General features: G+C 42.7%; 1 protein-coding gene and 1 pseudogene across 4 annotated transcripts; one reads left to right on the forward strand and one right to left on the reverse strand.

Annotated features, from left to right (window-relative positions):
- Positions 1-860: 860 nt before the first annotated feature.
- Positions 861-2,769, reverse strand: LOC107568176 (heat shock 70 kDa protein-like; annotated as a pseudogene).
- An 8,597-nt stretch (positions 2,770-11,366) lies between these two features.
- Positions 11,367-27,711, forward strand: LOC107567095 (SH2B adapter protein 1-like). 4 transcript variants are annotated; one of them, XM_016252715.1, is made up of 11 exons: positions 11,367-11,709; positions 11,976-12,021; positions 13,150-15,184; positions 15,853-15,954; positions 16,463-16,554; positions 16,701-16,786; positions 17,060-17,212; positions 19,099-19,310; positions 19,531-19,705; positions 23,595-23,685; positions 25,785-25,895. In XM_016252715.1, the coding sequence occupies exons 3-11, from the start codon at positions 13,508-13,510 to the stop codon at positions 25,804-25,806; spliced, it is 2,610 nt and encodes an 869-aa protein (XP_016108201.1). In that variant the 5' UTR covers positions 11,367-11,709; positions 11,976-12,021; positions 13,150-13,507; the 3' UTR covers positions 25,807-25,895. The 4 variants fall into 4 exon arrangements, with proteins under 4 accessions (XP_016108201.1, XP_016108196.1, XP_016108216.1 ...); XM_016252710.1 differs by lacking the exon at positions 11,976-12,021; XM_016252724.1 differs by lacking the exons at positions 11,367-11,709; positions 11,976-12,021 and adding an exon at positions 12,888-12,966.
- Positions 27,712-27,868: the final 157 nt, after the last annotated feature.

A 27,868-nucleotide genomic window follows, 5' to 3' on the forward strand; every position in this document is an offset into this window, starting at 1 on the left:
TTTTGAAGAATGTTGGTAACCAGACACTTTTGGTGACTTCCAAAAACATAAATATATGGTTATGTTCCGCAAAAATTAAACTCATACAGGTTTGGAATGACATGAGGATTAATAAATGATCACAGAGTCATTATTTTTGTGTAAACTTTCCCTTTAAGATAACTACAAATATAAGCTGAGTCTGTTTAACTAGCTACTAACTATACTGTATTTAGTTCAGTTTAATCATTTCTGTTTGGTTTGTTTTTATTATCGTCTCTTAAACCCAGACTGCTGTAACAACACTTAGGCATCAGTAAAATTATTTGTTCTTTATGTTACGTAACCATTAGTTAGATATAGCCTTTATGTATTTCACTGTTAAGTAATAATCAAGTAAGTAAGCCCATAATAATGAAAATAGAGTTAGCTTAGGCTTACTGTATGTTTAGAGTCTATCAATTTTAGGTGTTCAGTCTTTTTTTATTTTTTTTAAGCAGTCTTTTGTAACATTTGGTTACATTTTTAATAGTTTATTGAGAATGTTCAGAGCCTTGGACAAAACAAAAATATTTTCATATGGAATATGGCACAACATTAATGCCTACAATTGGAATGCACACAGAAAATTCCACATTTCAACAGTCAGCATGCTGAAAACTTTCTATTTATTTCTTAACATGCAGCTACTACATGAAATACCATTAGCAGTCTTGTACAGATAACATTTCTTATAACATGTAGTAGAACAGATATCCCAAGCAAAAATACATTTTATATGCAATCTTTCAAACGTAAATTTAAATGTTCAACTGCAATCTTTAAACAATATTATGATCTTCTCCACAAAAGCAAAATGCAGCATACAATGCACTAGAAATTCAGCAGTAGTGGTCAAATAAACAACAACGTTCAAAAAAATGGTCCTGAGCTCCACAGCCTCCAGCTGGCATCCCTCCCTGGTATAGTTTAGTGATGATTGGGTTGCAGATCTTTTCCAGCTCCTTCAGCTTATGATCATACTCTTCTTTTTCAGCCAGCTGGTTGTTTTCTAGCCAGCTGACAGCCTCATTACATTTCTCAATAACTTTCTTCTTGTTGTCCTCACTGATCTTTCCTTTCAGGTTCTCATCTTCCACGCTGTTCTTCATGTTGAAGGCGTAAGACTCCAGAGAGTTTTTGGAAGCAATCTTCTCTCTTTGCAGATCATCTTCAGCTTTGTATTTGTCTGCTTCCTGCACCATCCTCTCAAGCTCCTCTTTACTCAGTCTGCCCTTGTCATTAGTGATGGTGATCTTCTTCTCTTTTCTAGTGCACCACGGACACATTTAGGATTCCGTTGGCATCGATGTCAAAGGTCACTTCGATCTGCAGGACTCCACGTGGAGCAGGTGGGATTCCTGTCAGCTCAAATTTACCCAGCAGGTTTGTTGTCTTTTGTCATGGCCCTCTCTCCCTCATAGACCTGGATCAGGACACCAGGCTGGTTATCTGAGTAGGTGCTGAAGGTCTGGGTCTGTTTGGTGGGGATGGTGGTGTTGCGTTTGATGAGGGCCATCATGACTCCACCTGTGGTTTCAATACCCAGGGACAGTGGTGCCACATCCAGCAGCAGCAGGTCCTGGACGTTTCCAGATGTGTCTCCCATGAGGATGGCGGCTTGAACCGCAGCACCATAAGCCACTGCCTCGTCTGGGTTGATGCTCTTGTTCAAGTCTCTGCCATTGAAGAAATCCTGCAGAAGCTTCTGGATCTTTGGAATTCTTGTTGATCCTCCAACCAACACAATGTCATCAATCTGAGACTTGTCCATCTTGGCATCTCTCAGGACTTTTTCCACAGGCTCAAGTGTTCCTCTGAAGAGGTCTGAGCACAGCTCTTCAAAGTGAGCTAGTTGAAGCTGTAGAAGTCGATGCCCTCGTACAGTGAGTCGATCTCAATGCTGGCCTGAGAGCTGGAAGAGAGGGTTCTCTTGGCTCGCTCACATGCTGTCCGCAGCCTCCTCAGGGCCCTCTTGTTCTGACTGATGTCCTTCTTGTGCTTTCTCTTGAATTCTTCAACAAAGTGATTCACCATGTGGTTGTCAAAGTCCTCCCCACCCAGATGAGTGTCTCCAGCTGTGGCCTTCACCTCAAAGATGCCATCTTCAATGGTCAGGATGGACACATCAAAGGTGCCTCCGCCCAGGTCAAAAATCAGGACGTTGCGCTCTGAAGCTTTGCCTTTGTCAAGGCCTTAGGCAATGGCTGCAGCTGTGGGCTCGTTGATGATTCTCAGGACATTCAGTCCAGCGATTACTCCAGCGTCTTTAGTCGCTTGCCTCTGGGAGTCATTGAAATAGGCAGGAACCGTAATAACAGCATTTGTCACCTTATGTCCCAGGTAAGCCTCTGCAATCTCCTTCATCTTCACCAGGACCATGGAAGAGATTTCCTCAGGGTAAAATGACTTGGTTTCTCCTTTGTACTCAACTTGTACCTTAGGCTTCCCTCCATCACTGACGACTCTGAAAGACCAGTGCTTCATGTCAGACTGCACAACTGGGTCATCAAACTTTCTACCGATCAGCCTCTTGGCGTCAAACACGGTGTTGTTGGGGTTCATGGCCACCTGGTTTTTAGCTGCATCTCCTATAAGCCTCTCAGTGTCTGTGAAGGCAACATAGCTGGGTGTTGTTCTGTTTCCCTGGTCATTGGCGATGATCTCCACTTTTCCATGCTGAAATACCCCTACACAGGAGTAGGTGGTGCCCAGGTCTATCCCAATAGTAACTCCTTTTGCTGATGACATCTTTTTCACAGGTAGGTAACTATAAGAAATTTAAAAATGTGTAAATATTTATTATTAAATAAAACGTTTATACATTGTACGAAAAAATTTAATTATATGAAATTAGTAAATAAAAATATGAAAGAGGAAGGTCTAAGGAAGTTTCTAGACAGGCTTACTAATACCTGTACATATATTTTTATAGTGTTAATTGATGTTAATAGTGTTCACAAAGTGTTAAAGAACCAGTAATGGTGATACAGATTTAACTGATCTTTGAGACACAAAGGGCAGATACACACTTAATAGTAAACAAATTAATAAAGAAAAACTGAACAAGAATAATACAGAAATATGCTACCTTAAAATGCTGTAGTAGTAGAAGTACTGTAGCTTCAGCAGATTTAGATTTTTATTTCCTCAGAGAAAGTCGTTGTCACTTTCGCTTTTCCCCATAATTGTAGTTGGTCCTGTAGAAACGCTGATGCTCCCAACCTGCGCTGCTGTTTAAATACAGAAGTCGGTCTCATTCTTTCATATTCTAAACAATTCTCGAAAGCTCGTGCTGAATTGACCAATAAAAGGATCTTTTCTGTCTTTCGGTTGTATGCCGTATGACGAAGACGTGCTGTCCACAGCGGCCTCCGATTCGGAAGATTTAGCCGCACTCTGTCTCAGCCCCGTAGGCCTCTCCCCTTCTTCCAAGACCTTCACCACAAGGTTTCGAGGTCTTAAAAACAACCTTTTTTGGCGCGTATTACTAATCCCGCTGTCGCTGATTTCGCCACGGTTTCTAAAATGGCGGATCACGGCTATGCGGCGATGCCGGCCGTAGAAGAGACTCTCGTGGTACATCTCGCGCCGAATTCTGCTCGGTCTTGGAAGTCACACCCTCTGTTGCCGTCCAAGCTGTGTAGGATTACGTCCGCTTTAATCGGAAAATCTTACATGGCCGCTGTGTACTCCAGGCTTATCAAGCAGATGTGCTTAAGGAGCTGGACGAGGGAGAGGGCCTAACCCCAGAGGCTGTTAAAGAGCTCAGGCGAGCTACTGACTTGGCACTTAGGGTTACCAAGCACATGGCTCGGGCAGTGGGCAGGTCCATGGCAGGTTTAGTGTCAGTTGAGCGCCACCTTTGGCTCACTCTCACTGACATTAAGGAAAAGGACAGGACTTTTCTTTTGGACGCCCCCACTTCTAGTAACAGTCTGTTCGGGGATTCGGTTACGACTGTCGTGGAGAAGTTTCGAGCAACGAAACAGCAGTCCGCCGCGTTTCGTCAGCTCATCCCGCGCAGGGCTAGGGAAGTAGAGTGTCAGCCACCTGCGGCTCATTCACGCTCGTCCTCTTTTCAGCACCCTCGCGAGGTCCAGCGGCATGAGCCATCGCCTAAGTTACCCCCTCGTAAGGACTGAGGTCCTAGGTCTCGCCCACCTGCTCACCCACAGAAACGGAAGTGGATAGACCTGAGTTCGACGGCCAAGGCCTCTCGTTCACAGGCTCCTAATAGCAGTTCCTGATTCCTCTGCTCGTCTTCGGAGGCCAGACCCTCCTTTAGAGAGTGTGGATGAACCGCACAAGCGCATTCGCCTCTCTCGTTGTGGCCTCCTGACTCAGATCCGCTGCATACTGCGCCTCGGGCAGTTTTAGGTCGAGTCCTTATGACGAGCAACCCCTCAGATACTCTACGTTTCCAGCCTTCAGAGTTCGAGAGAAAGCCGAAGGGTCATGCGAGCATGGCCCATTTATGATGGCCTTCAAAGCTCCCACTTTTGGGGTGGTGGGCAGGCCCGACAGGACAATTGGACATCTTCCTGTTATAGATTTTCCCGCCACTCAGGTGCTCCGGGACCCTATACAGGAAAATCAGGTGAACGTTCCAACCGTAGAACGTCTAAAGCCCCTGGCAGACTATTGGGCCGCGTGGAGACGCCTGCCCGACGTCTCACAATGGGTACTACGCACCGTTCGACACGGTTACACCATCCAGTTTCGGAAAGGGCCACCTCCTTTCAGTGGGGTTCTTCCTACGACGGTACGTCCTGGGGAGGCCTCGATTTTAAGTCAGGAGATCGTGTCACTCCTAGAGAAAGGGGCTATAGAGGAGATACTCCCCACTCAGATGGAGTATTTTGTTGTGCCCAAAAAAGATGGTGGTTTACGTCCGATTTTGGACTTACGTCGTCTAAATCTTGTGAGCAAGTTCAAGATGCTAACAGTAAAGTCCATTCTGTCTCAGATCCAATCCAAAGATTGGTTTGTAACCATCGATCTAAAGGATGCATACTTTCACATCCAGATCATCAAGAGACACAGGAAGTTCCTCAGGTTTGCTTTCGAGGGCAAGGCTTACCAATATTGTGTTCTTCCATTCGGACTAGCTTTGGCTCCTCGAACGTTTACAAAATGTATGGACGCAGCTCTGGCCCCGTTGCGGCTCTAGGGCATCAGAATTCTGAACTACCTGGACGATTGGCTAATATTAGCTAAATCTCAGGATCAGGCACAGACACATCGAGATCTGGTACTTGATCATCTGAGGAGCCTAGGGTTACGGACGAACCTACAAAAGAGTGTCCTGCTGCTGTGTCAGCAAACAACCTTTTGGGGGGTGGACTTGGACTCTTGCACGATGCGGGCACGACTGTCTCCCGAACGTGTACAATCAATACAGACCTGTCTAGGTCAGTTCAAGACAGGGCGCCTAGTACACGTAGGCTTGTGTCTCAGACTGTTGGGTCTGATGGCGGCGGAGTCCCCTGTAGTTCAGTTGGGCCTGCTCCACATGCGACCGTTTCAGTGGTGGACCAAGAGCCAGAACATTTCACCTCATTGTCATGACCTTCGCAGAATTACGGTGACACGCAAGGGCTTTCGTGCTCTAAGCCCGTGGATGAGACCCCAGTTCCTTCAAGAAGGAGTCCAGATGGGGATGTTGTGTCGCCGCAAGACGATCACTACGGACGCGTCCCTTACAGGCTGGGGAGCGGTCCATCAAGGACGTCCAGTCGGTGGAGTCTGGACAGAGGTACATCGTGGCTGGCACATAAATCGTTTGGAGATGCTAGCAGTCTTCCTGGCTCTCAAACAGTTTTTATCCCAGTTGAGGGGTTGTCACGTGTTAGTCAGGACAGACAACACGACAGTTGTGTTGTACCTCAATCGTCAAGGAGGATTACGTTCTCGCACCCTGTGCAGGCTGGCGAGGCATGTTCTCAGACAAAGCTCCTGTCGATCAGAGCAGTCCATATCCCAGGTCGCCTGAACTCAAAAGCGGACTGGCTCTCGAGACAGAGTCTGGAGGATGGGGAGTGGAGATTGCACCCCCTAGGTGGTGGATCTTATATGGCAGAGGTTCGGCCGAGCGAAAGTGGACTTGTTTGCTTCAAACTGGGCCCACAAATGGCCCAGGACCAATCTTTATGCTTTAAAACCCCCAATCCGGTTGCTCCCAGCAGTTCTGTTCAGAGTACGATCAGACAGAGTGGAGCACCTGCTGCTGGTGGCCCCGTGGTGGCCCATTCAGTCGTGGTTCTCTGACCTGGTCAGTCTGCTAGCTGGCCCTCCATGGGAGGTTCCCCTTAGACAAGATCTGTTGACACAAGCTCGGGGCATGATTTGGCATCCTCGACCGGAATTATGGAAGTTATGGGTGTGGTCCCTGAGCGGAGTACGCTAATGTGTTTTCCGGTCTCTCGGCTGAGATTACCGACACTATTATAAATTCTAGGGCTCCCTCCACGAGACGCTTATATGCTTTCAAGTGGAGACTTTTTGCCTCTTGGCGTAGACAGCGCATTCTGGATCCAGTCCATTGCCCCATCGGTTCAGTACTGGAGTTTCGTCAAAGTCGTTTCTCTGAGGGATTACCCCCGCCACTCTTAAGGTGTACGTGGCTGCCATGTCGGCGAGACATGCACTCGTGGGAGGTGTTTCGGTTGGTCGCCACCCCCTCGTCTCCCGTTTTATGCAGGGTTCGAGACGGCTTAGGCCTTTCCGCCCAGCACGAGTTCCTTCTTGGGACTTATCGATTGTTTTGGAGGGCCTGACAGGCCATCCTTTTGAACCGTTGGAGTCTGTGTCAGAGAAGCTCTTGACCTTTAAGACGGTTCTTTTGGTGGCTTTATCCTCCCTTAAGAGGGTAGGGGATCTGCAGGCTCTCTCCATCAGTCCTTTGTGTATGGACTTTGCCCCAGGACTAGTTAAAGTCTTTTTGCGACCTAGGCCTGATTATGTTCCTAAGGTCGCTTTGACTCCGTTTCGCTTTCAGCAAGTGGTCTTAGAGGCTCTCTCTGCCCAGTTAAGGCACTTAGGATCTATGTCGACCACACAGCTCAGTGGTGTGGATCTGACCAGTTGTTTGTGGGTTTTGGTGGTAAGAGCAGAGGTTCTGCTGTCACTAAACAGCGGATGTCACACTGGATAGTGGAGGCTATCTCTTTGGCCTATGAGGCACATGGCTTGACTTCGCCTCTAGAGGTGAGTGCTCATTCTACAAGAGCAGTGGCTTCTTCTCAGGCTTTCTTCAAAGGGTCCTCGATGGAAGATGTTTGTGCTGCGGCAGGATGGTCCTCTCCTAGCACCTTCATCAAGTTTTACAGTCTGGACGTGAGGTTGGCTCCTGGCTCCCGGGTCTTATCCGCTTGAGCAGATGCTTTTCTTGGTCTTCCAGTTATCTAAAGGTACGTCAGGCATTATGGTATAGCGTTCCCAAAGTGATGACGTCATCGCAGCATCGAAGTGAGCCTAAGAGAGGGAACATCTCGGTTACGTATGTAACCTTGGTTCCCTGAATAGGGAACGAGATGCTGCGATGCTGGGCCGTTCCGTACCTTTGTTAGTGCTTCCTTCGTAAACCAGTGGAAATCTGATGAAATAGCGCACAGCACGCTGATATAGCTTACCTACGTGCGCATTGGGAGCGGTGCTACCTCCTTTCAGCGGGGTTCTTCCTACGACGGTACGTCCTGGGGAGTCCTCGATTTTAAGTCAGGAGATCGTGTCACTCCTAGAGAAAGGGGCTATAGAGGAGATACTCCCCACTCAGATGGAGTCAGGCTTCTACAGCTGGTATTTTGTTGTGCCCAAAAAAGATGGTGGTTTACATCCGATTTTGGACTTACGTCGTCTAAATCTTGTGCTCAGAGTGAGCAAGTTCAAGATGCAAACAGTAAAGTCCATTCTGTCTCAGATCCAATTGGTTTGTAACCATCGATCTAAAGGATGCATACTTCCACATCCAGATCGTCAAGAGACACAGGAAGTTCCTCAGGTTTGCTTTTGAGGGCAAAGCTTACCAATATTGTGTTCTTCCGTTCGGACTAGCTTTGGCTCCTCAAACGATGGTTGTTCGAAGATGTACGCCCATTAGTGACCTGCGTTAGCCTGACCCTCGTGGACCAAAACAGCATGCAGCCGGCACGGCACCTGCATCATGGACTTGTCAGAATACATAAGCTTGATGCTTCTGTGGATACTGTAGATATACTGGCCTGCAGATCCCTGGTGTCGTTCTCCACCTCGCTCCTCCAGCGGTGCAGACAGCCCTCCAGCACCCGCAGCTCCTCCTCTGTGATGTGTCGTGGGGCGGGTGCATGGGTAGATCTGGCTGCTGGGAGCAACCGGATTGGGGGTTTTAAAAAAATAAAGATTGGTCCTGGGCCATTTGTGGGCCAGAGCATCAAGACCTAGAGGCGACGGGGGAGACAGGGAAAACCAAAGCGGGCAGTGCGTAGTCATGTTCGAAGCAAACAAGTCCACTTTCGCTCGGCCAAACCTCTGCCATATAAGATCCACCACCTGGGGGTGCAATCTCCACTCCCCATCCTCCAGACTCTGTCTCGAGAGCCAGTCCGCTTTTGAGTTCAGGCGACCTGGGATATGGACTGCTCTGATCGACAGGAGTTTTGTCTGAGCCCAAAGAAGAACAACTGTCCGTCCTGACTAACACGTGACAACCCCTCAACTGGGGTAAAAACTGTTTGAGAGCCAGGAAGACTGCTAGCATCTCCAAACGATTTATGTGCCAGCCACAATGTACCTCCGTCCAGACTCCACCGACTGGATGTCCTTGATGGACCGCTCCCCAGCCTGTAAGGGACGCGTCTGTAGTGATCGTCTTGCGGCGACACAACTTCCCCATCTGGACTCCTTCTTGAAGGTACTGGGGTCTCATCCACGGGCTTAGAGCACGAAAGCCCTTGCGTATCGCCGTAATTCTGCAAAGCAGATGACAATGAGGTGAAATGTTCTGGCTCTTGGTCCACCACTGAAACGGTCGCATGTGGAGCAGGCCCAACTGAACTACAGGGGACCATCAGACCCAACAGTCTGAGACACAAGCCTACGTGTACTAGGCGCCCTGTCTTGAACTGACCTAGACAGGTCTGTATTGATTGTACACGTGCGGGAGACAGTCGTGCCCGCATCGTGCAAGAGTCCAAGTCCACCCACAAAAAGGTTGTTTGCTGACACGGCAGCAGGACACTCTTTTGTTGGTTTGTCCGTAACCCTAGGCTCCTCAGATGATCGAGTACTAGCCAGCTAGCCAGTGCAGACATAGGCTGCATGCATGTAGCCTAACATGTTTTGTTAAGCCGTAGTCAATAGGGCCTCTAAAGGCACGTGAACGAGAGACAATGGTTTGTGTTGTCACACATACACACCTGTCTGTTCATGAGGGAGTGAAACTGCAAGAGAATATTAACCATTAGAAAATAGGATTTCTTATAATTTTACAACTTGAAAAAGCATGCATAGCCATCTTTATATGAAAGATAACTGCCTTGTAAGTCTGGCAAAGGTTTTCTAATACATTTCAATTGGTGTGATAAATATACAAAAAAAGTTTTAAATAGTTAATGGCATCTCCTGCTTTATTAAGAGTCTGGTTACAGACAACAACCTCTCAATTCAGTTTGTTAAAGCTGCAGTCCGTAACTTTTTTGTGTTCAAAATGTACAAAATTTATATAATAAGCGAGTACACCATGAATCCATTTTCCAAACCGTGTTTTTGGCTTGTCCTGAATTACTACGTTACACCTATAATAAGTGTTTATATTCGGACTATTTAGACTGGTTTGGGTAGGTACCGCTGCGGAGTAGCCCAGTACCTGCGTGATTCGCCATAGACATAAACAGAGAGAAGTAGCTCCGGCTACAATGTTCTTCCGCAAGACGCACGCAGTTCTGTTTATTAACCGCTAGAGCGCCAAAAGTTACGGACTGCAGCTTTAAAGAAATCTGATGGTTTTTATTGCCACGGCCCATGGGGCTATTTGTACTTTAAGATACGGTATGCAGCATTATACCAAAGTTAAAACAAGTCTATTGAATTAAAATTTTGCTTGCAAATAATCCTCATAAGATTCAGTATATATAAACGTTCTACCCAAGATGATTTATAACAGCTGGGCTCTTTTCTTGCATGTAAATGCTGTTTCACTGTTCTTGCCCATTCTGGATATTTCTGGACCTGGTCATTATGAGTGAAAGGCACACTTACTGCTTATAGACCGCATACATATTAACAGTGATTGTAAGCAGCCAACCACACACTTTACAAAATATCAAAAGTGATTTGTAAACAACAATAATAATAATAATCAGGTTTTATTACCAATGTAATTATAATATTTAAGAATACAATTACATAGGTATTCTTCTCATTAAGACTGCTTAGAGTTTGAAACAATAATAAATTAAAATATTTCAAGAAAATGTTACAGATGGTCTCATAAAAGAGGCTATGGCTTAGATCATGATCAAAATCAGTCATGAAGGTGTCTTGCAGTAGTAGAAACATTCTTTATATTTAACATTGAATGCACACCACATTAAAGTCACAAAGCCCTGCTGATCTCTGATGACAATACACACTCATCACCATAACCTATACCTAAAGAATATGGTATTCTGTGGGAAAATGGTGGCCTTTTTTTCTACTCTGCTGGGAGACTGCAATGTTTACTGTGCGAGGAGAAGAAAGTGTTCTTTAAGCCCAGTCAGCGTACTTAAGGCTAATGAATGTTTATTTGTGCTTTATTGCCCTTTAGAGCTAAAATTCCTTACTTCTTTGATGTAAACAAAAATAAACAGAATATTCTATTGGCGTTTCCCTGCAAATTTTCCATGGGTACACAGTAACACACGCTCTGAATATACACAATGTAAAAGGGGGAGTGGGCGCTCCATAGGGTCAAAAAAGTCCCAAAAAGTCTGTTGCAGGACAGTTACAGTTAAGAGATTTTGGAGTCAACTTAAATCAAATCTTCTATAATCATGAAGTACATTATGTAAATATTATGGGTTACACATTATAATTTTATACGTATTTCACATAGTATTTATCATATTCTCAGTCCTCTAAATAGCTTTCAGTGAGCACAGCTTCTTTTACTGAAATAATCAAGAAGCAATCTCAGGTTCAGTGTACAGCCTCCATATATGACTCAGCCATCAGCCTGAGCAACATCCATCCTTGTTTTACTTTTTTACACAACTGCCCAATGTGGCTTCTCCAAAAAATGCACATCCCTCTTCCTCAGATTTTTTTTTTCTGCCATTGAAAATCCCCCTTCTCCAAGTTACACTCCCTGTCCCCCAACCTACTCCCTCTCCCACTATATCGCGAGAGACTGATTGGGACAGCAGGCAGAGAAATATTAATATACCTGCAACAAGAGCAGTTGCAAAGCCCTTATGAATAAATAGATACCATATAATTCATGAATAGGTTTAGCATCAACAGGGACAGCTAGACGGAGAGGAATGACTATTAATCGGAATACTGGCAGACACACTAGCAATACAGCCAGCTAGCTGACCAGCAGCTCAAACTTGATCATTTATTAGCAGTGCTGGGTTAGCTAGTTAGCACCAGGCTAGTTATACATTTACCCTGAATCTTTCTCGGATTTCACTCACGCCAGCAAACAAATTGCGTCTTTTGTGCAAAAAGGTGAGTTAATTTCACATTTTGTTTCTATTGCATGAGATCGTTAGCAAACTAGCCAGTGTTTTCATGAGCTAAAGTTAACTGGCTAGCCCGAGTTAGCTTGGTGTGTTGACATTATAAGCGTGAGAGCGTATTGTGACAATTAAACTTCTTTCAGGCAGCTAGTTAGGCGAAGCGCGTTGTTAGACCTTGTGTGGTTTCTCATATCGCTTAATTTTATTGTAACTACAATCCACAGGCATTTAAGCTTGGTGTGTTTTTCGTTACAGCTAAGTTAACTGCACCGGCCTCGCGTTACACACTGGCCTGAAGATGGTGAGTTATCACTGTAGCTTATGCGCATCATTACAGCATTTTCCGTTTATGTAAATCGTCTTAACTGGTTTCATATCAATGTCTCGGTTTCGATTAGGTTTGGTTCAAATGCTCAAGAAGCTCCAGTTGTTGGTTGTATGTGGCTCTATAATAATATAAATGAGAAATTAGCGCTCAGCAAGTTCTTAAGATATCAGGTGTATTGAGTCTCACAGCTCAAAGCAAAACAACGCTTTCATCAACATCGTTCATGTATGACACTTAAAGCGTATACATTTCACATTTGCAGCATTGGAAGTGCTGCAAAGCTTGTGCTTAGACTGAATGTTCATGAAATGCGTAGCGGTAATTGTTAAAGCCAATTTTCCTTTTGTGACTTTGACTTTTGTAGGAAATATTTGTGCTAAAACAACAACAACAAAAAAACAGAATCTAGACATAAACATCCTGATTTATACGATTTGATATGATATATCCTCATTTATATTCTACAGAAATGTACGTTACTATGCTGTTAATGCATAATCTAAAAGGGCTGCGTTTCCTAAAAGCATCGTTGGCCTAAATTTATCGTAGCTGCATTGATTGGCAATGGTTCTATGGTTAACTTTGGCTTACGATGCTTTTTGGAAACGCTGCCCTTTTAGATTATACATTAACAGCATAGTAACGTAAATTTCTGTAGAATATAAATGAGCACGTTTCATTTGTTTACATGACAAGAGTCACATTGGGTCAAGAGAGATGGACTTTCAAGTTGTCATTTATTACATATACTTTGTGTTTTAATAGATAGATAGAGAGATAGATAGATTCCAAACCTGTATGACTTTCTGTGGAATACAAAAAGTAAAGCAGAAAGATAGCCTCAGTCTCATTCACTTTCATTGCATTATTTTTATATCAGAGAAAAGTTGTCATTCTGCCATATATCTCCTCATTCAGGTTTGTAACACCATGATGACTTTTCATTTTTGGTTGAACAATCTCTTTTAACTGTAATATTGTTATAATTTCTGTTTTAAATAATTTTTTGTTAAGACCACATTGTTATTTATTACTAGTTATTTTTTGTTGTTGTTGAAAACAATATTAATTGATCTATTTCTCTCTTTATTTGACATTTAGGTCACAAATCCCTACCACAGGATCCTCGCAGGGCCTTAAAACCGGAGATCACCTGAGAACTACCATCAGCTCATCCTGCTGCTCATGACATAATTCAGTGTTACTCCCCATACACACGTTTACACATTTTGTGTAGAATGTGAACTATTTTAGAGTCAAATCCTTTTCTTTAAATGGGGGGAAACAATTATCAGTCATTTTCAGGCCACATTTTTCGGTCAGGTTTTCCAAATTCATGTCTATTGTAAAAGCGTAGCCTGATGAGCAGATCGAGCGCCCCCCATACGCATGTTGTTCGCAACGATCCTGACATCTTTGAGGATCAGTTGGTCTTAAATTGATCACTTATTAGTCAGTCATGAACGGCTCCCTCTTAACCCCGCCCAGTCCGCGGGCTGCAGCTAATTCGTCTCCCCTTCCGCCCTCCCCGTCTCCATCGCCTTCTCCTCCATCTCCATCACTGTTGCCACTCTCCACAAGACCCCCACCACTGCCTCCTCCAACTCCTGCCAGTCAGCCCTTGTCTTCGTTATCCGACACACCAACACCATCTCCGTCTCCCTGCCTTAGCTGGACTGAGTTCTGTGAGCTACATGCCCGAGTAGCCGCCGGTGACTTTGCCCGGCATTTCCGGGCCTTCTTGCAGGAGAACCCTCATTACTCCCCTGATTCGGCCACTGCTTTTTGCCGCCGCTTTACAGACAGATTCATTCGACATTTCGAGAGCGAGCTCGAGGGGACCGGTGTCGGTAGGGAAGGAACGGTGAGCTGGGTCGCCCAATCTGATGTTACGTCGCTGGAGGAGGATGCAGCATCTCCGTCCCTGCTGCCGCCAGAAGCCTCCACCCCATGCCCGCCTACTCACACGCAGGCTGCGCCCAAACCGGCCTTGACCCAGGAGGGCCACGGTTCGGACCGATTCCAGAGCACCGGAACATTTCAGGACTCGTATGCTCATACTCAGATTCTCCCACCGTCCTCCTCTTCGTCATGCTCTTCCTCTATGGGCGGGAATAACGGGCGGAGGGAGGACAGGGGAATAGCGGTCAAACATAACCAACCTGGATACAAAGACCTGGAAGAAGAGGAAGACAGCTGGGTGGGACCTGTCGCCGGAGAGGAGGTGGAGACGGATGTAGTAGCAAAGGATAATGAGGGCGAGAGTGATACGACCTCGGAAAGAGCCGATCTCAGCCAGACTTCGACATGCCCCAATCCCTCTGGCACACCAGCAAACTCTGGGTCAAAAGGCAATGGGACACCCATTGGGGGTCACTCGAAGAATAAACTAAAAAAGCGGTTCTCTTTGCGCAGCGTGGGCCGCAGCGTCCGAGGGAGCGTGCGAGGCATCTTGCACTGGCGCAGCTCCTCCAGTGACGCCCCTCAGAACTGCAGCTCGGGTAATTCCGCCCAACTTCCTTCCAGTTACAGCTACACTACAGGCTTGCAAGACGGCAAGAGGAACTCTGGCTCGCAGGGCGTTCCTGCGTCTCTCCCTGTCTCTCTCTCCCTTCCCCTCTCTCTCCCTCACTCGTCGTCCTCTTCATTGCCCCCATCATCCTCCAGTAGCGCCACCTCCCTCTCGCTCTCCGAGGCCCGTGACTGGCGGAGAAGCAACGGCAATGGGGAGAAGGAGAAATGGAGTCACCGGTTGGAGAAACTGCGACTGTCCCGCTCACCGCCGCCGACTCTGTCCACCGCAGCTCCACCTTCCTCGGCTGTGTCGCCTTCGGCGCTACCACCGAGCAGCATCGGTGCCCCAAGGAAGATGGGCAGGCTGGTACGGGAGGGAGGTGTGACCGTGTGCTCGTCTTCGGACGAGTTTGCCAGCACTCATGGTTTCCCGGGATTTTCCTTTGGACTGCTGCACCACGGCACGGACAGCACAGCGTCGGGACATCCCACGGCCATGGGAGGAGCTGCAGGCGGAAGGGGGATGCGTTGGCACAAGTGCCGTCTAGTTCTGAAAGAACGAGATAAGGACGGAGGGGATGGAGGGCTGGAGTATTTCCTGGAGTTTTACATCCCACCTAAGGTGAGTGAGATGATTCCTGCTCTTATGTCAATTGTGCGTCAAAAGTTTCTATTTACACCACCGTTGTTCATAAGTTTGAGGTCGGTGTGATGTTTTAATGTTTTTGAAAGAAGTCTCTAAGGCTGCATTTATTTGATTAAAAATGCAATAAAACGCTAATATTGTGAGATATTATTATACTTTAAAGGGACTGTTTTCTATTTGAATGTTTTTTTTAAATGTAATATATTCCTCCAATTGGAAACTTGAATTTATAGCAGCCATTACTCCAGTCTTCAGTGCCACATGATCCTTCAGAAATCACTCTAATATTCAGCATATTCGATTTGGTGCTAAAGAAACATTTCTTCTTATTATCAGTGTTGAAAACATTTGTGCTGCTTTAATATTTTTGTTGAAACTGTCATACTTTTCTTCACAATGCTTAAATGGATAGAAAGTTCTAAAGAAAAGCGGTTCTTTGAGATCTTTTGTAATATTATAAATACTGTTACTATCACTTTTGATCAGTTGCATCCCTGCTGAATGAAAGTATTAATTTCTTGCGAAGCATCTTATTGACCCCAAACTATTGAACAGTAGTCTATGTATATTTATTTAGCTATTTGTATTATTATAGCTTAAGTTATAAATCATTTATATATTTTGATGTTTTTGAATACTTCTAGTCCTCCAAGCCCAGATTGACTGTCCCATGCTGCTCAATTGTTGATGTGAGGAGCACTACAGCCATAGAGGTGCCAGACAAAGAGAACACCTTCCTTCTACAGGTGCGTCAGCACTGCTCTATTTTTGTCTGTAGTAGTTAGTCAAATCTGCAATAATGATAGGAGAACTGTACCTTAACTTTGTTTTACATATGTAACAAAGATGTTGTTGCCACTGTGATGTGATGTCTCATTAATGGTTGTACACAAATACAACATGTTTGATGAGCTTTGTTGATAATGACATTTCACCATACAAAGTGGGTTTTGTTAAATATCACTTCTAGATTTGTTGTATAGATCAGTTACAGGAGGAAAAATGTATATTGTAAATGAATCAAAATATATTTCATGCCTCTTGTTTTAGAAATTAAACTCTTTTGGTGGTTAAAAAGCACCACTAAGTATATTTTTATACAAATATAATAGAAATCTTATATATTTTATTCAAAATTGTGATTGTGCATCACTTTTGCATCCTGTGTTGTAACACCCTTCTCAAAGATCCATATCATTAAAAAAATAACCACGTTGCATATAAGCACATCTGATCTGTTTGTGTTTTTCTCAGTTGGAAGGTCAGGTGCAGTACGTGATCGAGACCAGAGATGCGGTTCAGATGAGAGCTTGGCTTAGTGACATCAGAAATGCCATTTGTTTGAGGTAAGACTTTGTGTTTTGAATTATTAAAAAAAGTGAAACCACAATGTATATTGAAAGGCTATAATGAGATCATTCTTAGTAGTTTGCTTGCATCTATGGCAATCAAAACTCAGATCTCAAATGCACTCCTTGACCCTTCTCATCAGTGAGCAAGAGGATGTTGAGGGAGTGTGCGGCAGTGCTCTCACCGACCTCAGCAGTACGCCAGAATTCAACGACTGCCTGTCTCAAGGTAAGCGTTTGGAGATGTCACCATGATGTGGTCAGCTGCATTCAGGACAGTATGTGTAATGGGACTTGTGCTTGTGTGATGTTTGCCAGTGCTAAAATCAGCCCTCAAATCTCAAACTGCTTAAATAGAGGGGAGCAATTTTGTGATTAACAAGCATTAAAAACATCTGATCCTGAATTGAAATATTTATATTTAGCCGTAAAAATGAATACAAATATTTATCAGTAGCTACAGATGGTGATGTATTTGTCATTTGATGTGTTTTCACTGTAGTGTTCTATGGTGGAGTTGGTGGTTCTCCTCAGCTGGAACCTCTACCTCCTGAGTTGCCACCCCGCGCCCCTCTTGATGAATCGGACAGTCGACTGCTTGGTGGGGGCGGAGCCGGTCTTAGCACACCTTTTGCAGAAACTCCTGATGCCACAGGTGCTGTGCTACGCAAAACACACACACATATTGGTAGAGACCATGTTTACATCTATGTTACCCTAATCCTGTATATATTTTAATGCATTTTTTTTTTTTACATTTAATGATTAAATGGTGCACAGAAGTCAAAGTTTCAATCCAAGTTGTTTATTTAATTTATGTATAAAACAGGAATATTGAGAAAACAATTAGCAAGGAAAGCATAATTCCCATCCCATGTGCTAAACAAAATCATTACTTACGAAAAAGATATGGACGTTTTAGCCACTGCGAAAGCCATTGTTGCTATTTCATTAAAGTCAGCACGAAATAAAAATTCACCCTATTTAATTTTCTAAATGCATCTTTTTGATCACATTTTGAGCTATTCATTTGTGCATATGTTTTGTATAGTTTTTGACTTTGTAATTCTTAATTAAAATAACTAGATCATCGGATGAAATAACAGACTTCTCTCTAGCGATGTATGCTGTCTGCCCCGTTTTTTTCTTCTTCCTTTTTTCGATAATCCGTTTCAATTGGATCTACTTCACTTGGATTATAACTTTTGTTTCATTGCGAAGTAAATAGAGATGCTATGCAGTGATATTGATCTCACTTTGTCTTCTCTGAGCAAATTATTTTGTAACGTGGCATCTGTTTTTTATGTGGTTTTGCAAAATCCAGGTAAAAACTCTGTATGGAGAAAAACATTGGGACACACCTCTTAATAACTGAATTTAAGAGATTTAATCAGACCCAAACATTTGTGGGAAAAATGGATCATTCTGAAGAGCTAAGTTAATTAAAGTGTGGTACTGTGATGGGAAACCACCTTCTCAATATGTCAGTTCGTGAAATTTCTATGCTGCTAGATAGTCCACAATTAGCTGTATTATTGGCAAGTGGCAGCATTTAGGAACAGCAGCTTGAAGTCATAGAGCGGGGTCATCAGTTGCAGAGGCGCATGGTTTATAAAAGTAGCCAATGCTCTGTTGTTTCAATAGCTGAAGATTTCCAAACTTCCACTGGCATTAATATCAGCACAAAAACTGAGATTGCAAGCCAGGCCTTCTGGTCCAACATCAGTGCCTGACCTCACAAATGCTCTACTGGATAAATAGGCAAAAAGCTGTTATAGCTATCAAGGGGGAAACAGCTCCATATTAATGTCTATGGAGCTTTTCCACTGCGTGGTACGACTCGGCTCGGCACGGCTCAGTACGGTATGGCACAGCTCGGCTCGGTTTGCGTTTCCACTGCAGTTTAGTACCGCTTTAGAGTGGGCGGGATTATTAACATGTCGTTATAGTTGCACTGCCGCGACTCCTGAAAAACTTTTTCATTCCACGTCGCCCCATCAAGGTCTCGCTGGATCCGCTCCTCTGCTATCAACGAGAGGAATATCTATACTTCCTCAACAGACAACAAAACAGCCATTTTTGGTTGTTAAAAAAAGGTGCGCTCGTTTAAAACAGTTACGTGCGATCCTTCGCTGGCTGTGCTGATTTAAATCTAGCGGTTCTGTTGTGTCTCGTGTCGCAAGTTCAGTGTAGTGACGATTCTCTCCGGCCAATCCGTGATCAGCAGAGTTTACACATCACATTTTGGTAACGTACGGTTCGCTTGGAACCTCAACCGAGGTGGTACTGAAAAAGTACCAGGTACTGTACCCAGTGGAAAACCCTCCAAAAGTGAACCGTACCGAACCGTACTGTGCCGAACCATGCAGTGGCCATAGCAAAGCGCCATATGCGTTTAGAATGTGATGTCATTAAAGTCCCTGTTGGTGTATTGGGCAGGTATCCCAATACTTTTGTCCATATAGTGTATAGAATGGAATCCCAGCTACTGACATTAACTCAGAGATCAGAGGTATTCAGTTTATTCCTTGTTTTCCACAGGGTCATTCCTGTTCTCTGAAGGTTCTGTTTCAGAGACGGTGGAACATCCTCTGAGTGAGTGTCAGTGGTTCCACGGTACACTCTCCCGTCTTAAGGCAGCCCAGCTGGTGCTGGCGGGCGGCATGGCCAGCCATGGAGTGTTCCTTGTGAGGCAGAGTGAGACACGGCGTGGGGAGTATGTCCTCACCTTCAACTTCCAGGGCAAAGCAAAGGTAAATGCCAATGGGGGTGATTTATTTACACCAGTGGTTCCCAACCCTGGTCCTGGAGGCACCCCAACACTGCATGTTTTGCATTTCTCCTTAATCAAACACACCTGATTCAGATCATCAGCTCATTAGTAAGTGTAGTACATCTGATGAGGAGTATCAGTATGTGTTCGTCTCAAAACCCCACATACCTCTTCCTTCTGCTCTGGCATCTTCCTCTCAGCACTTGCGTCTCTCCCTGAACGAGGATGGACAGTGTCGTGTGCAGCATCTCTGGTTCCAGTCCATTTTTGACATGCTGGAGCATTTCCGTGTGCACCCCATTCCCCTGGAGTCTGGGGGCGCCTCTGATGTCACCCTCATCAGTTTTGTGGGGGCCACTAATGTCCGGCAACCAGGTATGGAAGGCTGGGCTCAACTTTAAGGCGTGAGGGTTTACAACAGAGCCTAGATAACAGGCAAATGCTGCATTTTTAGTTGCCAGATAATTTGTGAGTGCACAGGCAGGTTAAGTGATCACACGTGCTACTTGCATCTCCCTCAGAACAGCTGAATGGATATAAATACACTGACTATATTTCCGAGACTTGTTCAAATATTAAAAATATTGGTAACACTTTACAATAAGGTTCATTAGTTAACATTAGTTAACTACTTTAGTTGGTCTCAAACTCAATTCCTGGAGGGACACAGCTCTGCAGAGTTTAGCTCCAACCAGCTCCAAATCACACCAGCTTGGAAGTTTCTAATAACCCTGAAGACCTTGATTAGCTGGATCAGGTAAACTGTGCAGAGCTGTGGCCCTCCAGGAATTGAGTTTGAGACCAGTGCTCCAAGACCTGAAATTGGTGTGTCAAGAGAAAAGAGACATGCAAAATGTCCAGTGTTGGGGTACCTCCAGGACCAGGGTTGGGAACCACTGATTTACACTACTGTTTAAAAGTTTGACGTCAGTTTAAAAGTTAGAAACGTTTTTTTTTTTTGGTCATCAATGCTGCATTTCTTTGTTTAAAAATAAAGATATTGTGAAATATAATGAAAAATATATATGAATGTAAGTATAATATATATATATATATATATATATATATATATATATATATATATATATATATATATATATATATATATAAAATTGTTACTTTAAAACATTTGAGTGGTAGTGTAGTACATCTGATGAGGAGTATCAGTATGTGTTCGTCTCAAAACCCCACATACCTCTTCCTTCTGCTCTGGCATCTTCCTCTCAGCACTTGCGTCTCTCCCTGAACGAGGATGGACAGTGTCGTGTGCAGCATCTCTGGTTCCAGTCCATTTTTGACATGCTGGAGCATTTCCGTGTGCACCCCATTCCCCTGGAGTCTGGGGGCGCCTCTGATGTCACCCTCATCAGTTTTGTGGGGGCCACTAATGTCCGGCAACCAGGTATGGAAGGCTGGGCTCAACTTTAAGGCGTGAGGGTTTACAACAGAGCCTAGATAACAGGCAAATGCTGCATTTTTAGTTGCCAGATAATTTGTGAGTGCACAGGCAGGTTAAGTGATCACACGTGCTACTTGCATCTCCCTCAGAACAGCTGAATGGATATAAATACACTGACTATATTTCCGAGACTTGTTCAAATATTAAAAATATTGGTAACACTTTACAATAAGGTTCATTAGTTAACATTAGTTAACTACTTTAGTTAACATGAACTAAGCATGAACAATACTTCTACAGCATTTATTAATCTTAGTTAATGTTAATTTCAACATTTACCACTGCATTATTAAAATCAAAAGTTGCGCTTGTTAACATTAGTTAATGCGCTGTGAATTAACATGAACTAACTATGAACAACTGTAGTTTCATTAACTAACATTAACAAATATGAATAAATACTGTAATAAATGTATTGTTCATTGTTTGTTCATGTTAGTTAATACATTAACTAACATTAACTAATGGAACCTTATTGTAAAGTGTTACCAAAATATTTAAAGGGCCATGTACTGCCTTTTTTATTTTGAATTATTCTCTGAGGTCTATTTATAATGTTATCAAGATTTGTACATCAAAAAACATAATTTAGAAGGAAATTAGAGGTAATATTTTCTGTTCTGCTTTCAAATCAAATCAAATGTTATTTATATAGCACAAATAAAAACAACAGTAGTTGACAAAAAGTCAAAGGATAAATATCTAAACAAGAGACAGAAGAGAATAAAAAGACAGCAAAGCAATGATACAGGGAGTTTACATCAAAAACACCACTGAGAAAATTCAACTTTAAAAATCAAAGACAGTTGTAAGCCTGAAAGAAAATGTATGTTTTTAACGCTGGGATCAGAAGGAAGGCAATGCAAAGACTGTTTTTGCACAACCGGGCACTGCACAGCATCTTGTTTTATTCGGAGCATCTTTATCATTTGGTTTCTGTGTAGACCCGTGTTTCCCTCTCGTTACACTACATGTGCAAATTAGTGGGCGGGGCTAAAGACGCAGTGATGTAGAAGTAGGCGTTGATCTTCTGCGGAGGCAGTGTTTATCCACACTATTACATCAAACAGCGGTACATTCCACGGTTGTTTTGGCAGACTGGCTTCAATATAAGCTGTTTTTAGACTAACAACAAAGTTTTGAATTCTGAAACTTACAGGGTGTTTATATAGTACAATCTTTTCTGTCAAAAGTACATGACCCCTTTAATTATAGTTATATTACAGCAGCTGTAAAGCAGCACTGGGAGTTACATTTTATGTTTGTTGAATAAAACCACAATGGAAAGGTTGTCATCCTAATGTTAACATTTTTAGTGACTGGAGTATCCACATTACTGCTAAACAAATATAGGAAATATAAAAAATAACACCTTGTTTATTTGACTAATTAATATTTTATACACTGAATTATACAAAGGGTTTTTAAATGTATAACAGTGTTAATTTGTTTAAGCAATTGTTGTTAGCATTTATATAATTTGACAATTTAACAATTCTTTTCTGAGTTATTTTTAACAACTTCTCAGACACTTCAAAGCTGATTGAAACTGATTTAAAGTACAAGTCTCTAGCAGAGCAGCCATTTTAAATGATGGAGAAAGACCCTTTTTATAGGTTACTTATTTATAAATGAAACCCAGATGATATATTTCGCAAAAAGTAAAGTCATTTGCATTCTTAACATAGTGAAATTCAATTATTGATCTATGAATCACTGCCATGCATAGAAGTGTTAATGCATACACAAGTCTGGACCTTCACACCACATGTGACATAACTATCCATAAACTATGACTCAAGTTGTTTTACTATTGAATAATTATATCAAATGTTATCATATGTTTGCATTTCCTGTCCATTTTATACGATTTCAGAATATTGACTTGTTCTTGTGAGTGAGAGTAGTATGATTGCATTAACTATGACAAAGTGATACAATTAATCACATTATTTTAATCAGTTGACAGCCCTAATATAGACACAAATGTTAAGTTAAATAGCTGTTTTGGGGGAGATCCTGGTGGGCCCATAAAAGGAAAAAAATAGCAAGAAATATTTCTTAGAAGGTGTCCTCTGTCATTGTCTTGAAGCCTGGGCAGATTTTAGTGACGCACAGAGTCTTTGGCACTGAGCTTGTGTGTGTCATGTGAGTGGGATGAATCTGGAGAGTGATCATATGTGTATTTGTGTATGTGTGTATTCATAAACAACATGGCCACTGCATGAGTTGTTCGCACCTGTCACAGGGATATGACTAAATGTGGGATCACCCCATGTGTGAGATCACTTCCTGTCACGGCATGCTTTTTAAAGGACACTTTGTGCAAGCATCTGCTACGACTACTCGAGCACACACAGATCCATTGCTGCTGCCAGAGTCTGCCATGGGCTGGCTGTGCATGGCTTTGCTTTTTGACAGTGATTGTGTCTTGATTAAATTTTTCTGTGCTTGACCTGACATATTACCCCACTAAACTCCTCACCTTACCTACTATTTCCTCCTCATGTCCTCCATCCTGTATCTCCTTTTCAACACTTTCTGTCTCCTAGACACTAAATCTACACTTATCTTTCAGTGCATCTTTTCTCCTATTCTTCTTCTACTCCCTTCCATTCTTTTTTCTAACATGAATCTATGTTCTTTCCATCACCATTTTGATCTCCGGTCACATACTAATTCCTACCGTATCTCTGCTCCTCTCCCTCCACTCATCCCGCTTCAGCCTCTGGCTTTCTCCATTGTGCATATCCGAGCTCTGATTGGCTGTTTCTGTTGTTGTTTGTCGTTGGGTCATCTTCGCAGGCCGGGAAAGGGCAGGCAGCCGCCCCACAGTCTGTGATGTCATCACCACGCGCCACCCCGACTCTCCATCAACCCCCATCTCTGACTGTGTGTAAGTGAGACCAGATTCAACAGAGAGAGATAGACAGAGAAGGTCTGAAAGAAGGAAATAAAATCATGCTGGTACATGGGGGGTATATTAAAAATATTGGGGGTATAATAAAAATATTAAAGGTACAGCACCAAAAACAGCTTGAGTCAGATAAAGAAGGGAAATGGTCATGTGAAACTAAATTATCGAACCTTAAGCAGTTGCAGCCCATTTCACTTTCATAAAATGACACTACTGTTCAAAATGTTGGGGTCAGCAAGTCTTATACTTACCAAGGCTGCTTTTATTTGATATTGTGAAATATTACAATTTAAAACAACTGTTTTCTATTTTAATATATTTTCAAATGTAATTTAATTCTCTGATGGCAAAGCTAAATTTTCAGCATCATTACTATAATATTCTTCAGTGTCACATGATCCTTCAGAAATCATTCTACAGTTGTCAACATTTGAAGTCTATCAAAAAAGTTGATCAAAGTTGTCTTAAGACAAGAACGCATTTTGGTTTTAGGACAACTTTGATGAAAGATTTTGTTCCACTTCAAATGTTGACTAGTGTAATATGCTGATTTGCTGCTCAAGAAACATTTTATTCTTATCATCATGTTGAAAACATCTGTTTGTTTCTGTTTCTGTTTATTTCACTTTTAAAGCACACATTTATACAACTATTGTTGCCCAATGTGCTGTACAAACAAAGTAAAGCAAATAAAACCAAGAACATACAAAGATAAATTTAAACACTAAAAATTAAATGACACCCCTCAATACCCAGTAGAATTAAAAGCCTGAGATAATAAATGCATTTTTAACCGGGTTTTAAATGTAAATATAGTTGGAGCTGCTCTAACATACAGGGGTAAAAGATTCCACAGTCTACGTGCAGCTACCGAAAAGGCACGATCACCCCTAAGTTTTAATCTAGACCTAGGAACAGTTAGAAGCAGCTGATCAGAGGACCTAAAGGATCTAGAAGGCGTGTGTCGTTTAAGAAGGTCTGCGAGGTAAGGAGGTGCCAAACCATTTAATGATTTAAAAACAAACAATAAAAGCTTGAGTTCTATTTGGAAATGTACTGGCAGCCAGTGAAGGGAAAATAGAACTGGTGTGATGTGCTCTCGTTTTCGAGTGCCTGTCAGCATCCTAGCTGCTGCATTTCAGCATGTTGAAAACATCTGTGCTGCTTCATATTTTCGGGAAACTTTTAATTTGTTTGATGAATAGAAAGTTCATAAGAACGGCATATATTTAAAATCTTTTAATGCAATTTTATACCTTTTATTTAATGTCTAGTTGAAACTATTAATTTCTTTAAAACAACAACAAAAAATGTACAGACCCTAAACTTTTAAATAGTAGTCCATTTCTTAGTGAAGGAATATATTTAATGAGGAAAGTGCGGGGTGGGACTGGACTGAATCATCAAAGTGGGTGTCATCACGCAAATCAGTCGTTTCCAGTGTACAGAGATACATTTTCCCAAATTAGGCAAATATAAAAACATTCCGTTTTTTTTACATTTGCATAATAAGATGAGGAAACTGTATTAAGAATGTAAAAAGGGTCAATTTTTATAGTAGATGAAAGAGTAAAATGCGGGAAACATTTTTTTCAGGATTGTGAGGAAGCTTGTCAGAATAAGACAGAAAAAGAGTAGCGACAGGTCATCCGTTCACTTCAGTGCACATCTGTCTGCTTAACTTCCTCATTCACAGCTGGGTTTCAGTTGCACACATCCATCCTGAAATGTGTGTCGCAGGGTAACGCATTCATTTAACATGTGGTCACTATAGCTTGCGTTAATCGTAATTTTTATGAAATGTCACGCATTTGTAGACAGCGAGCTCTGTCTCAATATAAACGTGATTCAAGATGTTTCAATGAGTCCCAATGCAATCAATCGATGACTCTTTACGGCTGTTTAGTGGCGCAGGGACCAGGGTGTGTTCAATGTGTTGACCGATTCCGTTACTAGCATGTGTCATAGCTGAGGTTTTCTCCTCAAACTTTGCATCTTATTGTCATTACTCTTGTACACATTTAATTCTCACCCCTCTCTCCTCCTCTACTGGTTCTCCTCTCTGTTGCTGTTCTCAGACTTGACCAGCAGACCCCGTAGTCCTCCTCAGCCACCTCCTCCCCCTCTGCCTCCGGGACGCCCTCCGCCCCCAACCCCGCCGCAGGAACGAGGGAGCGAGACGGAGGCCGCTGGAGGAGGCGGAGCAAGCAGCGGGGCGGAGGAGTGCGAGGAACGGGAGCGCGAGCCACCTCTCCTCCAGCTGGAAGGGGTGGAGGGCGAGGAGAGAGAAGGAGGGAGAGCGAGAGCCATCGACAACCAGTACTCTTTCTTCTAAAACGGGGAAAACAACGAGGTGGAAGAGGAGAGCCCTTCACAATCAGTATTTTCAGTATTCTCCAGCTGAAGAACTGAGAGATCGAGTTATTAACACTATTAAACATGAGTTTTCACGGTGCGAGAGAGAGATGGAGAGAAAGAGAGAGAGACGCCCAAACACATAAGCATATATGATACTGACGGTACATTTTTTTAAAAATACTAAGTAACGGTACAACACTAAATTGTAGGTGCGTTGTGAAAACATTGGTCAGCTTTTACTAATTTGTTCTCCAGTGCGAAAGTTCCTCTGCTGCTGCATAGGAAATTACAAAAGTGTCAGCTCCGCCACTGAGCTGGTGTCGTGTTTTAGCAACTTATTTCTTGAGGAGTCCTTCAAGTCAATACAGTGTCGGACTCACTTATTGATTATTCAGATGTCTAGTATTCTTTGAGCCTTCGCACTTATACGAAAGGAATTTACTTTTCCTGTCAGGTGAGCGGAAATTTTCACTTCAGTTCAGAGATTGTTACCCACCAGCACTCTTGTTGTTGTTGTTGTTATTATTATTATTATTGGAGCTTTTTGAGTTGTTTACTTTTTGTTCTGCCACTGACAAACTGCGAATGTCACAAAGTAATAACTTTTTATCCTGTTCATTTCAGTTGTACTGATTTTGCTAGTTCAGTAGCAGGCATTGCCTCGGGCTTAACAATGTCCAGTTTGGCCAAAAACAAGCAAGCCCAGTCCTCTGAAGTCCAGTAGTATTACTTCTTAAGGTTAATTATCGTGTTAAACATCTCCATAGACTCCATTATTACCTCAGAGTCCTGATCTGTCGCCCAGCTCCTCTGCTCTCCCTCTCTGTCTTTACATCCTACCCTTCCTTTTAGCTTTACAGACTTTGGGTTTATTGTTGTGTTTATTTCAAAGCTAGAGTCCAGAGGAGGGAGAGAGAATGTCCTTTGGTTTAAAAGAGAAATTGTTATTGATGAAATATGAAAATGATAATGACTGATGATGATAATAATAATAATTAGAATTGAATAATTGTCCAAATAATAGTACTATTTGTTTGTTTGTTTCAAAATGCCTTTATTTTTGTTGTTTACTATATGAACATAATATTTGTTCCCCAAAATCTGTTTTCTGTTTAAATTTTTTTGTGCCTTTTATATCTCTTCTAATCTCACTCTGTCTCCTTCAAACTTTGCTTTAGTTTCCAGATTTCAGGAAAACTTTTGAAAAGGAAAAAAAAGATAAAGAGCCCCTTTCTTCTTGTGCCTTTTTGTGTTGTTAACTGTCATTCCCTCTCGTTTTGTGCCAGTCGTTCTTGATTTTGTGCCTCGATCAGTCTTTTTGCAGTGTCTGCCATCAAGTTCAGTGTCTGCATCAGTATTTTCCTGTTTTGTTTCTCCAGTTCTGTCTCAGCCTTTTCAGTTGTTCTCCTCTTGATCCTACAGATCATTTGGTATTTGTTTTCTCTCCATTTGCCCCTTGCTCCTCCCTTTTACCCTTTATTTAAACCTCTTATTGTGCCTTCTCTCTCTTTTCTCTTCTCTCTCTGTCTGTCTGTGCTGGGACCGTGTGTTAAGGTGGACAATGTTGCCCACTCTGTGTAATTAGAGTTTCAGGTACTACATTGAATTAAATGATGATGATGATATGATATGATATAATATAATTATACTGAAACAATTTGTCTGAGTTGTGTTTGTGTGATAGATATAGTATACGATTAAGCAAAATTACTTTAGATAAACATAGCATTTCTTCTCCTGCGTCCTATTCTTCATGCAATCCAGGATGACAGATAGATAATGAAATTAGAAATGTGATTTTATT

This window comes from Sinocyclocheilus grahami, unplaced genomic scaffold (assembly GCF_001515645.1).
Source record: "Sinocyclocheilus grahami isolate Dianchi unplaced genomic scaffold, SAMN03320097.WGS_v1.1 scaffold27.1, whole genome shotgun sequence".
NCBI lineage: Eukaryota > Metazoa > Chordata > Actinopteri > Cypriniformes > Cyprinidae > Sinocyclocheilus > Sinocyclocheilus grahami.